This window comes from Lipotes vexillifer, unplaced genomic scaffold, assembly GCF_000442215.2.
Source record: "Lipotes vexillifer unplaced genomic scaffold, Lipotes_vexillifer_v1.1 scaffold1284, whole genome shotgun sequence".
In the NCBI taxonomy this organism is placed as follows: Eukaryota; Metazoa; Chordata; class Mammalia; order Artiodactyla; family Lipotidae; genus Lipotes; species Lipotes vexillifer.
Genome location: NW_006786528.1, coordinates 41,187 through 52,891, shown reverse-complemented (window position 1 = coordinate 52,891; position 11,705 = coordinate 41,187). Strand labels below are relative to the sequence as shown.

General features: G+C 43.5%; 1 protein-coding gene across 1 annotated transcript; it reads right to left on the bottom strand.

The window, feature by feature from the left end:
* Positions 1 to 544: 544 nt before the first annotated feature.
* SELENOS (selenoprotein S) lies at positions 545 to 9,085 on the bottom strand. The gene is given in 7 exon segments (XM_007458854.1): positions 545 to 1,205; positions 1,207 to 1,241; positions 2,946 to 3,024; positions 3,472 to 3,561; positions 6,024 to 6,130; positions 8,185 to 8,319; positions 9,001 to 9,085. Coding segments are annotated over 7 exon segments (627 nt in total). The 3' UTR covers positions 545 to 1,109.
* Between the last annotated feature and the right edge of the window lie 2,620 nt (positions 9,086 to 11,705).

Below are 11,705 nucleotides of genomic sequence, written 5' to 3'. Positions count from 1 at the left end.
GAGACAACTACAGAGTATTTCACATACTCAACATATGTTGATTAATTTGTATGAGACCTTTCTGGAATACTTTCCCAGCTAATCATCACTATTCTGCAGGTTAAATTTTGTTCCTTCTTACAATCTTGATGTGAAGCAGGGATCAGCAAACTATAGCAGGCAGGACAAATCCAACCCATGAGCTAAGAATTTTTAAATGTTTTTAACAATCCTTTAAAAAGGTAAAAAAATAAAGACTATGCAGCTGCAAAGTCTAAAATATTTACTATCAGGCCCTTTATAGCATACTTGACAGAGATTCTAGACAAGGACATAAGAAATGAGTGCAAGAGAGATGACCCAAAGGGCTCCCAGAAACCTCACTGGCCCCTGAGGTACCTCTAGGCAAGATGTTTCTTTATCCTCTTAATTCAGAAACTCAACTCCAAGTGCCTGATTTTGTGGATAAACCCCAAGGACCTGCCAACTCTGAAAATCACTACAGCTATCTGCCACTTGCCATGCTCATTGCAGGTGAGGAATAGTGAGAAGGGAAAATAAGTAATATTAGTGGGAGATTATGAATAATAAAAAGCTGTGTAATATTAGATAGACAAATTCAAGTTCATAATGAAATTTCCTTAAATTTGATAAAGATGCTGAAAATGTTCCTTGCAAATTTTTTTTAATACTGAGTTTCTTTTTTTTTTTTAACAAAGCTCTGTACATAAAAATAAATATACAGAAACAACCCCATCAACTCTCTGCATCAGTAATCCTCGCTGGTGGGCTCACCATTTACAAGGAAGACATCATTCAACGCAACCTGTCACAGAGACTGTCCTACCAGCAAGGACCTGTTAACTTGATCATTGCCAGGTCTCTTTTATCAAGATCACCAATCACTTGGAGGCCTTTAGCTATCAACTAGCAATGACCCATGAAATCAGTGAACACAGTCACTGGCTTCAGTGCAGTGTGACCAACTGCAACTACTGCCTAGTGGCCACGTCCATGCTCTATGCTGCCTTCAACCCTTGAAGACACAGATGCAGTTAAGAACAGAAAGAAAGCCCCCTCCCCCTGGGTAGTCACTGTGAAAAGCGTGCATAAGGCAATTGAGTCAAGGGTTAAGGATTCATCTTGCTAGTGTCAAAAGCAACACTAACAAGATTCTTAGCCTCATCCACCAGACGATGGACCTCTGCGTCCAGGTCTCCAGGAGCAGGCTCCACCTCCTTCACCAGACAAAGGGTTGTAACCTGTGACAAGAAAAAAGGAGCAGAACAGTGCTGGAAATGTCGTGTATCAAACATAAAATGGTGAGCCTGACGTGCAAAGCACTGCAAAGATATGGATTCTATTCTCACAAACATTTTCATACAACTTTCAGCTACCCTATGACAAAAAAATGTACATGGTCATTGCAGTTTGAACTGACTTTCTGGTGGGAATAAAACAAGCCATTCAGCTTCTCTGTTTTAACTCTCCAAACACAAAAAACTACCCAAAACACACAAAAAAATTTGCCCAAAAAACCTCTCAAGATGGCTGGATTGAAGTATATAAAGGCTTCTAACTGCAGTGCTTAATATAATGTATACATTCAAATAAGAACTCAACCTACACAAAATAAATTAAAAAAACCAAAATCAAAAAGAATGGAACTCGTTACTTCCACCAGTCAGAACTGGGTAATCCACATGCCCCAGTCCCCAACCCCATCCCTGACCATTCATTAGCTTCCTAAAGTTAATGAACATTTGGCAACCAGGTTGATTGATCAGGCTTTAGAGCTAGCAAGACCTTAAATGAGGTGGTTTTGCTCCTTACTTACTATAGAATCTTTGGTCACTAACTCCCTGTGTCTCAGTTTCCTTATTTGTAAAGCCAGGCCAGTCAAAGCCCCTAGCTCTGCATGCATTCCATTTTCTACAATTCTCTCCTAAATACCACCACTCTTTGCTCTGAAAAATAGTCTTGGAAGACTATTCCTTGCTTGGAGCAAGAAAAAGACTCAAAAAAGCATTTCCTTTTCAGACACACCACTTCCCTACAGCAAGCCAGCTTTGGGTTTTGTCAGATCCCAGTCCAGCTTGTGTCCAGTCTGCACAGAGCCCAGGTTCCAGACTCCTGACAGTCCTCCAAGAGGCCAGCCAGGCTTCCACACCTGCCTCTGCAGCACCTCCCCACAGAAAACCCCTCTCCCGAACAGAGGATAGTCTTTAGCCAAAAACTGGTTCCTACATAAAGTATTTTAATGCCTTTGCCCTCCCCTCTCTCAGGATTAACGGGGAACTCCTGGCAGATCACAAAGGTTACTCATTTTCATTTGTGTGGGAGTCCTGTCTTCCCCAAAGGACGTGAAAGTCCTTAAGGATGGGATAAGGACAGACTGCTACGGTTAGAGGGCTCAAGGATGTTGCATGCAGAAGCTCCCTGAATGAACATGTCCATGCCTCCTTGAGAAAGTTATTTGTAAGAAACAAGGTGGCCCTGGCTGGAAAGACCAAAACCCCTGTGTCCTAGCCCCTTGACAAACTTATCTGCAATATGTGCAAACTATTCCTCGCCCCACTTACCACTCCCCTTACAGGACTGTGTGGGATCAAGTGAGAATACTAAAATACAAGTGCAACCATCCCAATTATTTCCTGACGGCCTCGAGTGACCTCCTTTTTCAACTGCCAATCAAATGCTGACTTTTGTGAGGCCAAGGAGGTTATAGGCCTCCTGGAAACAGGACTTGAGCCCACATCCTTACCCAAGGCCCACAGGGCTCAGCACGTTGGTGACTTCCAGCCATTGAGGGCTGCTTTGCATCTGATTCTTTTATTTAATCTTCATAATCCTAAACTTAGGAATTAATCTCAATTTATGGACAATGAAACAAGGAAAAAGAATCTTGTTTTTAAAGGTAAGTGTATCCTGTAATTGTTCAGAATGCTTTGATGTTTGGTACTTACCTCCTCGCCGCAAGGGCTTTCTGTCAGATTTTCGCTTGGGGATGACTGATGAAGTAGAAGGCCCAGGACTGTCTTCTTCCTGTTTGAACATACACAGGCTTAAGAATCTAGTTAAAAACATTCTACTCCAGGGACTTCCCTGGCGGCACAGTGGTTAAGAATCCGCCTGCCAATGAAGGCGACACGGGTCTGAGCCCTGGTCCGGGAAGATCCCACATGCCGTGGAGCAACAAAGCCCATGAGCTACAACTACTGAGCCCGCATGCCACAACTACTGAAACCCATGCGCCTAGAGCCCGTGCTCCACAAACAAGAGAAGCCACTGCAATGAGAAGCTCGCACACCACCAACGAAGAGTAGCCCCAGCTTGCCACTACTAGAGAAAGCCCGTGCGCAGCAACAAAGACCCAATGCAGCTAAAAATAAATGGACAGATTTATTTTTAAAAAAAAAAACAAAAAAAAACACATTCTACTCTAGGAATCTTCTACTTGAAAAAAATCCACTAGGCCAAAGGCTACATCACCTGAGGCTTTCTTGTATTTCCTTTGTAACTTTTTCCTTCTCGCATGCTATCCCACATTTCAATCTTCTGTCTCCTTTTCTCTTCTTCAAGCTGAGGAGAATCACATGTTGTACAGAATGAATTCATAAGCTACCATCTTTCTCAAAGAAAATGTAATTTTGATAATTTTTAATCTAAATGTCCTTCAAAACACACCTTCACCTGCACTTTCTTCAGTTAATAAAACAGTTGTCATCTAGTGGTGTGAGTTTAACTCACCAACAGAACCTTTTGTTTTTGTATACTATTAAAGAAAGCAAAAAGTGTTACAGAGAAAAGAATACCGACTCTTCTTCTAAACTGGGCATTTTTGGTAATGGAGAATAACGCTGACCTGGAAAGGGTGAATGTGGCTGGCAGGCCTGCTTTGTTGCTACCTGGTTGTGTCACCTGAGCAAAGTCACTTAACCCCTCTACTTCAAAGGCTATGAGGATCCAATGAGAGCAGATTTGAAAGTTCTTTGAAAGTCAAATACTATGGGAGCATAAAGGAAAACTAATCTCAGCAGAAAACTATGTCCAACAATGAGCACCTGAGAAAGCTTATACAGTAATTATGCAGTAAGCAGGAGGGAAACACAGTGCCCTGGGTCTCTGACTCTGCTTCCTCCTCCTTGAAGAACAACTGGGTACTGCAACTTAAGTTCACACAAAATTCACTAACTCTCTATTCCCAGTAGAATCCAGACCCAAACTTTAGTTCATTCTGGTTCCAATTAAACTGTGATATCACAAAGATATGCAAGAAGATGCCTTAGAAAGCACATATCCAGGAATTTCTCGATGGCTTTCAGGGTTCATCACTGCTAAATCCACATGTCTGTCCCTTCATGCTTCCACTGTCTGCAGGTACAGGAGGTCAAAGAGGAAACAGTCTCTTGATCTGAAGGTTGTTTTATGCTCATAGCTAACATGGAAAACACCAGAATGGAACACTGCTGACAAATCCTGAGACCACAAACAAGACAGCTGACTGAACTGTGAGTCAGGCAGATTCTGTTTGTTGAGTTTGTTAAATATACAGAACTACAACTTTAAAACTGGACATAGGCTTCTATCCTCTCTCCAATTTTAGGAGGCGCACATTACAATTTTTAAAAATAATCTTTAAAAAATTTTTTTTCAGCTACATCAACAAATTGGATAAATGATCAGGCTGTTTTACTTATGCAAAAAACCCAGACCCTCAAGTCATTAATTTTGACATGTAGAAGGAATTCAACTTACTCTATAGCTCCAGAAACAAAACAGATGGTTGGAAATCAGCAAAGGAAAAAACTAAAACTGCTTAAAAATGGCATCTATGTATACTATGCTGCCATTTCTATGTAAAAATAATACATGCATGTGTTTATATATGGATAAAATGTTTCTGGAAAAATACCTAAAAAGCTTAACATGGAATGCTTGGGCAGCAGTAGATAGGGGAGCAAGGAAGGCAGAGACTTAATTTTCATACTACAGATTTTTGTATCATGAATTTGTTTTAACCTCATGTGGTTTAGAAAACTACATAAATAACAGGAATGTGCTAGTACATTTTAGGTTAGTGACTATTTAAGTGGAAGATGGGCAACCCACTGAACACTGAAGAAGGCTGCTGAGAAAGGTGACCAAGAGGGCCGAATGTGTGTAGTAGGTGTTGTCTTATTCTGTCCTTTCCCTCTGGGCTCCAGCCAAGCTGTGGAGACCAGTCATGTACTGGATGACCATGCAGAACCAGCAGTGGCAGAAAGGTACTCCATACTGGAAACACCAGAGACACATGTAAGACCAGGAGGAAGACCAACTTCTCTGGCTTCCTTCTGAGGAGAAAAAGAGGGGCCCAGAAACATCTGCACTGAAACTAGAAAGCAAAGTCTACACTTGGTTGTTTCAGTTACAGAGAATGGGTCCAACCTGGTGGGTGACCTTACTCCTGTGAAGAGCAGCACAACCCACCTGGCTGCTCAGGTCACTTCAATAGCAGCCTTTGGTTCTTCCTCCCCCCACCCCCCAAAACCTTTTACCACCCCTACAACCAAACCATGTGTCTTTAAAAAAATCTTTCAAAACTCCATCTCCTGCTCTCCATCTTGACCCTGGGTTGAGCCCATCGCCACCCTCCCCTGGCTCTCCTTCAATCCACTGAAGAGCAGCCGCACCAAGCCAGGTCATATGACATGCATGGCTTGAGACCAACCATGGAGCAAGAGGCTGAATGTGTGTTCTGTGTGTCTGGTGGTATGGCTCCTGTACACAGCAAACAGTTTTGTTGGATGAAATGCTGCTGTGAGGGAACCACTTAAAAGTAAAAACATAAATACAAGACACCTTTCTTTAAGAGTATTTCCCCCCTAAACAGTAAGAAATTGCACAAGGAAAACATGATGAGCAATACTTAGCTAAGTGGAAATGATTCGGCCTGAAATAGTTATTCTTTGTATCCATCCTAATGCGCATGCCCATGCACACACACACTTTTACCCACTAAACCTCAAATATCATGTATTCAAACTAAAACCAGTTCATACCTGTCTTAGTTTCTCCTTATGCTTTTCAACTTGTGCATTTAATTCATCTTGCATTTTCAAACGAGCAGCTGCTAAAGCCTCCTGTCGTTTAACAACAATATCAGGTTCTAAAATATCAGAAAAAAATTGGGATAAAGCACCTTGTGTAATATAAAATGAAAACTCTTGAGGTCTATATTATTAGAAGTGTACAGAAGTCAGGCAATGCAAGAATATACTTTTACATGAATAAGTCTATTCTTCTACATATATTTTACTGCTTAAGCGGGGGGGGGGGGGGGGGAGGGTTCACTACGGGAACCAGAGAAGGGACAACTGGAAGGCGGGAATCGGTGATGTCACCACGCCCCAGGGGGGGGGGGGGGGGGCAGTGGACTATCCCATCGCCACAGTTCATAGCCCTTGTTAAATATCCAAAGCATCAGAAAACTCTGTTCAAGACAGATTTCTGGGCTCCCTGAGCAATTCCAACTCAGAGAGTCTGGCATGGGCTCCGAGACTGAAATATAAGTGGTCTGACGGCCAGTGAGATTCCATTCCACAACCTGGATACCTCCTAACACCCAGTCTCTAGGTTGACCAGAATTCTAGAAGACAACCAAGGAAAGATAAAGTTTTCTGATCATTAGCCATCACCTAATTAGCCCAGGTCTATACCAGAAAGAGGTAAAGATCATTAGGTATTTTATCCTTGTTTTTACAGGCAAAAAAAAAAAAGAAAAATCCTTCCAGCTAGCATTAATAGAAATGACCACCCCAGGTATCTGTTTTTATCTGGTTTAGTAAACAAAGCAAATTATATAAATACACAATCAAGTTCTCTATTTTACTCAGACCACTGTGTTTAAGGAGCACTAAACGGAACTAGGCAGTGGTTTGACTAATTTTGTAAACAAGGAAACAAACTAGAACTTATATGTTCACATCAGTATCATCCAAAGGATATGCAATCATCATTACTTATAGATAGTTAGCAGTGGAAACAGGTCACCTAACTGAATCCACGTAAAACAGGGGCCAAAGTAGCACAGGGGTGTGTCTGTGGTGACAGAGATGACTAGACCTTTATCTTTAAAAATAAAATTATAGTTCCACTTTATAGAAATGTGAATTGTGGTAACATTTGGAACTGTTGGATCATTCTTAGAATAAAATTAATTATGTGTGGACTTTTTTAACCTAATTTTTCTAACAAAATTGTACAACACAAGGTAACACCTTTCACTGCACATATACTTTTTGCAGTGCTTCATTACAACAAAATCCTCTTCTGAGATGTCCATCCCATTATCTTATAAATCTACTCTTCAGTTGTCAGCAGGTCTCACAGAGCAAGGGATGGCTGTACCAGGTGACTGTTCTCTAAACCAGTCATCCACTTCACAAAACCCTGCAACTTAAGCAAGATTTTCTTTGTACTTTGTACTTTTTGTTGGATATACAGCCAACAACCAAAAATGCTGAGATAATGGCAGGACCCCAAGGTTTCATGGGAGAGAAGAGTGAAGGAATTTTCTAAGTCTTTCTACTAATGACTACTTTTGTATTATGTTTGCTTTCCTCCCCAACCTCAGTAACTGTGGTGGCTCAGATGACTGATGATTTGTATTTATTTAATTATACTGCTATTCTCAAGACACTTAACATTTCTCTTAAATATGTCCTCAGAAACTGTAGCTTCTAACTAGTTAAAGCTACTGTTTTAGAGGGAATAAGTTTTTGAAACAGGCAGGTGTAATCTGATATCAGGACTGATGAGTAAGTTGTGAAAATCAAAATGCGGTGGATGTGAATAACTAAGGCTGAGTTTGTCACTCACGATGGTTCTAGAGATAAATGAGACTTAGTAGGCAGACCCATAAGTACGGAGCAGCTGTGAAGTCTTCACTTTAATCTCTCCTGTAAATGAAAAACCATGCAACAAGATATGCAGTGAGTGCTCTCTACACCATCAAGTGGTTTTTTTATCCCATCAAAAACTCTGAAATTAAAACAAAACAAAACAACACTATTGCAAATCACCAAAACCAACTTCCTAAGCATAAAATAGTTTTCTTCCCACACAGATCAGAAACGTACCTCTTACTCTCAACAGACTAACTTTTAAATACTAAAATAAGTAGGCGTAAAGCCACGCCTTCATTTGTTATGAGGCACTAACCCAGAGCAGCGGCAGCTCGATCCAGCTGCCTCTGCCTCAAGGCCCTCAGCCGGGTGACGAGCTTCTGAAAGACCACGTAGAGAAGAATGCAGCTGAAGACGATGTACCAGCCATAGGTAGCCAGCAGGGAGCCCACTGAAAAGAAGAAAATAGTTTTCAAGAAACTAAAAATGATACTACCACTGGACTTTTCTATAACATTAAACAAAAGCAAAATAATCGTAGCTCCTGTCCTCAAAACCTTCACGGTGTAGCTGAAGACCTAAGTAGGCAGTTAAAATAGCGAGAAGTACAACAATTCATGGATCACTGAGAAGGGACTTCTCAGCTACCTGGGGCAAGTCCGGAGGACGTAGGGCACGCCAGCTGGGTTTTGAGGGGTGAAGGGAAGTGTATCCGACTCAGGAGGGCAAAGGCCTTTCAGATCCAGACTACATATAGAAAGGGGTGCCCATGGTGGGCTGACACAACGCCGGATTTTGGGGTCGTGCGTGGGGGTACGGAGTCGAGGGGCTGAGGCTTGAAGGCACACGCCAAGGGCGGAGAGACCCCAGTAACCGCAAACCCGGAAGGCTTGGTTCGCATAAAGTAAAGAACTCGCGCAATAAAGGGCCGACCGCAACGCCCGAGGAAGCACCGCTCTGGGAGGGCCTCCATGCGCGCTTCGGGACCACCGCCCGGGCCTGCGTGTTCAGCGCCAATACCGGCTCCCGGCCAGGTCCGGCCCGTAGGGCAGAGGAGAACGACTCACCGAACATGGCGGCGCGCCGAGGGTGGCGACACAAACCCGCTGCCCTGCGGCCCGCGCCGACTCACCCGTGACGTGAAGGAAGCGCAACCCCTCGGTCTCTAGGGCTGGCCGCGTGGACAGCTGATCCCCGTCCCGCTCCACGGTCGCCATCGCCTAGCCCGGCCCGGCCAAACCCGGCCGCGTCAGCTCCAGCCTTAGCCTTCCGGCTGGCCCCTACGTACACGTGGCACGTCTGGGGCCGGCGTCCCGTCGTCCCGGCCAATCGCGTCGCGACCCGGCCCAGACGCTCGGCCTATCGCGGCGAGGGCGTGGCCGAAAGGGGGTGGATGAGCGATCCGGGAAGGGCAAGGCTAGCCGTGGCCTGACGGGAGCCTTACCATCCGCTGCGCACTGGGTGGTCTAGCGGCTACCCGACTGACTTCCCAGCCGACTCCGTATCGAATGTTTACCTTTGCACTGATTGGACACCGAGGTCGCAGGAGGTTGGGGCCGCCGAGAAACAGGATTTGCGCCCAGGCTCTTGTTCCGGGCACATTGGGCAACAGGACTCGGCAGATTGGCGAGTCCCAGCCGTTGCGGGTTACAGCCAAGGTCTGCCCCACCAAGCCGTAAAGAGCCTTCCCCTGCAGCTGCCGGTGTTAACCTTTCAGGCTAAGAAAGTCCCCGCCGACCCCCGCGGTTCTCTCCTCCGGAATCAAAACCTCTTGGGAAAGAATTAGCATAACAATGGCTCCAACATGCATTGAATCTTACTGAGTATCACAAGACATCACAGTTATTTATAATAATGTCCTGGCTGTTTTCCCTGCCTGCAATGCCCTCCTCTACCCCCATCCACTCCTCACCTGTCAACGCCTCTCTGAGCCCTACCTTAACCACCCTATTTGAAATTTGACCTTGAGGCATTTTTGGAGAAGGATTTAAAGTGAACGTACCCAGCTGTGTCTCAAAAGAAGGGTTGAGAATTAGGAAGAGAAATTAATGAGCAGGCGATGACTTCAGATCGCACCGCCATCGCCACTGCCTTCACGAGCACCAACGCGAGGCTGAGGTACCACTGGGGCTTCCACCGCTGGTTGGCGTAGAAGTTCTTCAAAGGGATCAGCTCCTGGAACCGCACAACGACATCTTCAGCGGTGTGTCAGAAAGCAATAAAAGCGGAGATTCTTATAGAAGGACTTGCGTTCATGGGCCATGGCAAATAGAAGACTGAAAGCTCTTCATCTTGAAAATGGGCTTCTCAAATCGGGATTGAGGACTCTGGATTTTAGCAATTAAGACTGAAGACCCATTGATGTGATGTGTTTAGAAGGAGGAATTTTATTCCTCCACCACGACCACCACCCCAAGTTTCTGAAGATGATGAACTCTTTGATTTGAGGCGGTTTCTCACTTGCCCTGGCATCTTGCAGGAACTCAGAGTGCTAAAAATGAACGACTTCTTGGGATTACAGTTGCAATACTTGGTCTGGGATCAGCTTAAAATATACCTTGTATGTAAATACTGTTGAACTACTCAGGATGACTAGGATTACCTGACCTCTCTGTTTATACTCTGGACAGTAGGTACACTGTACTGGAGTCACCATTCATGCAAAGAGCTGGTTAGGACCTCTCTATCAGGGAGAGAATGCTCTGAAAAAGGATCTGGCACAACAGTTTCAGTCAATGCTTGGAGTGTCAACTAAAAAATTATTCACAATCTAGAAGTTGAGAATTATGTTTTATTTGGCAGAAAGTTTTTAGAACTTCAAGCCAGGGAGGCAGCATTTCAAGTAACCCTGAGGAGGCGTTTGCAACAAAGGGCAGGTAGTGGGAACATCAAAGATTACTGTTAACTAAAGAAAACCAGAAATCCCAAATGGAGTTTAGCGCTTTCCTGTGTATGGGAAGAGTCAAGAATCTGGGCTCACTGAAATCATTCTTTTGATATGCACCTAAGCTATCTGGGGCCAGTATCCAGTGTTTTCACATCCTGAGTTTCCTCAGGGCTCACCTTAGGGAGTGGCTGCAGTCTGATGACTGCTAAATGGCAGGTATTCTTTGTTTCCTTCCTGAGTTCCCTCAGGGGTCACCAGCTCACCTTCCTTGGTGGCTGCTTGGCTGCAATCACTGATGACTGTGACATCCTTTGTTTACTGATACGGCAGGCAATATTCCATTTATTAGGAGCTGTTTACTTTTATGTAGTAACTTAGTGGTTAAGATTGCTGGTGGCTTGGGTTAGCTAAGAAGACAGTCTTTAACAGACAGTTCCCTGCTTTAATAAGAGGTGTCAGATTAAGATGTGAAAGCTTCAAGAGTGTTTCAGTGAATATCATTTCTGAGTTCACAGTGTAGTTCAGGAATTAACTTGGAGTAGCTATAGAGGAAGATCCCACATTTCAAAGTTTGCTGTTGCTGGATTTCAAAATAAGTCAATGAGCTGTGAATGAATTAAGACAACCTGCATATCATAAAAATGTCAAAATGTTGCATCTGGTTAAATAGGAGAAAAGAGATTGCTTTATTTGCCTTGTTTACCCAACTTGCCTGTAATGTTTGTAATCATGAAGATGGAATAAATTTGTAACATTTAGTTTCTACCATATAAATAAAAATAGTGAACAATTCCTGTCACTCAGGACTTTGTGATATAAAATAGAAACCAGCACAACACTCATGAAAATAATGTACACTTTAAACATATACAAATTATATTATTGTAAACTTCAATGTATTTGTGTGTATACATATGTATACATGTATAATGATGAGGAGTATATTCAAC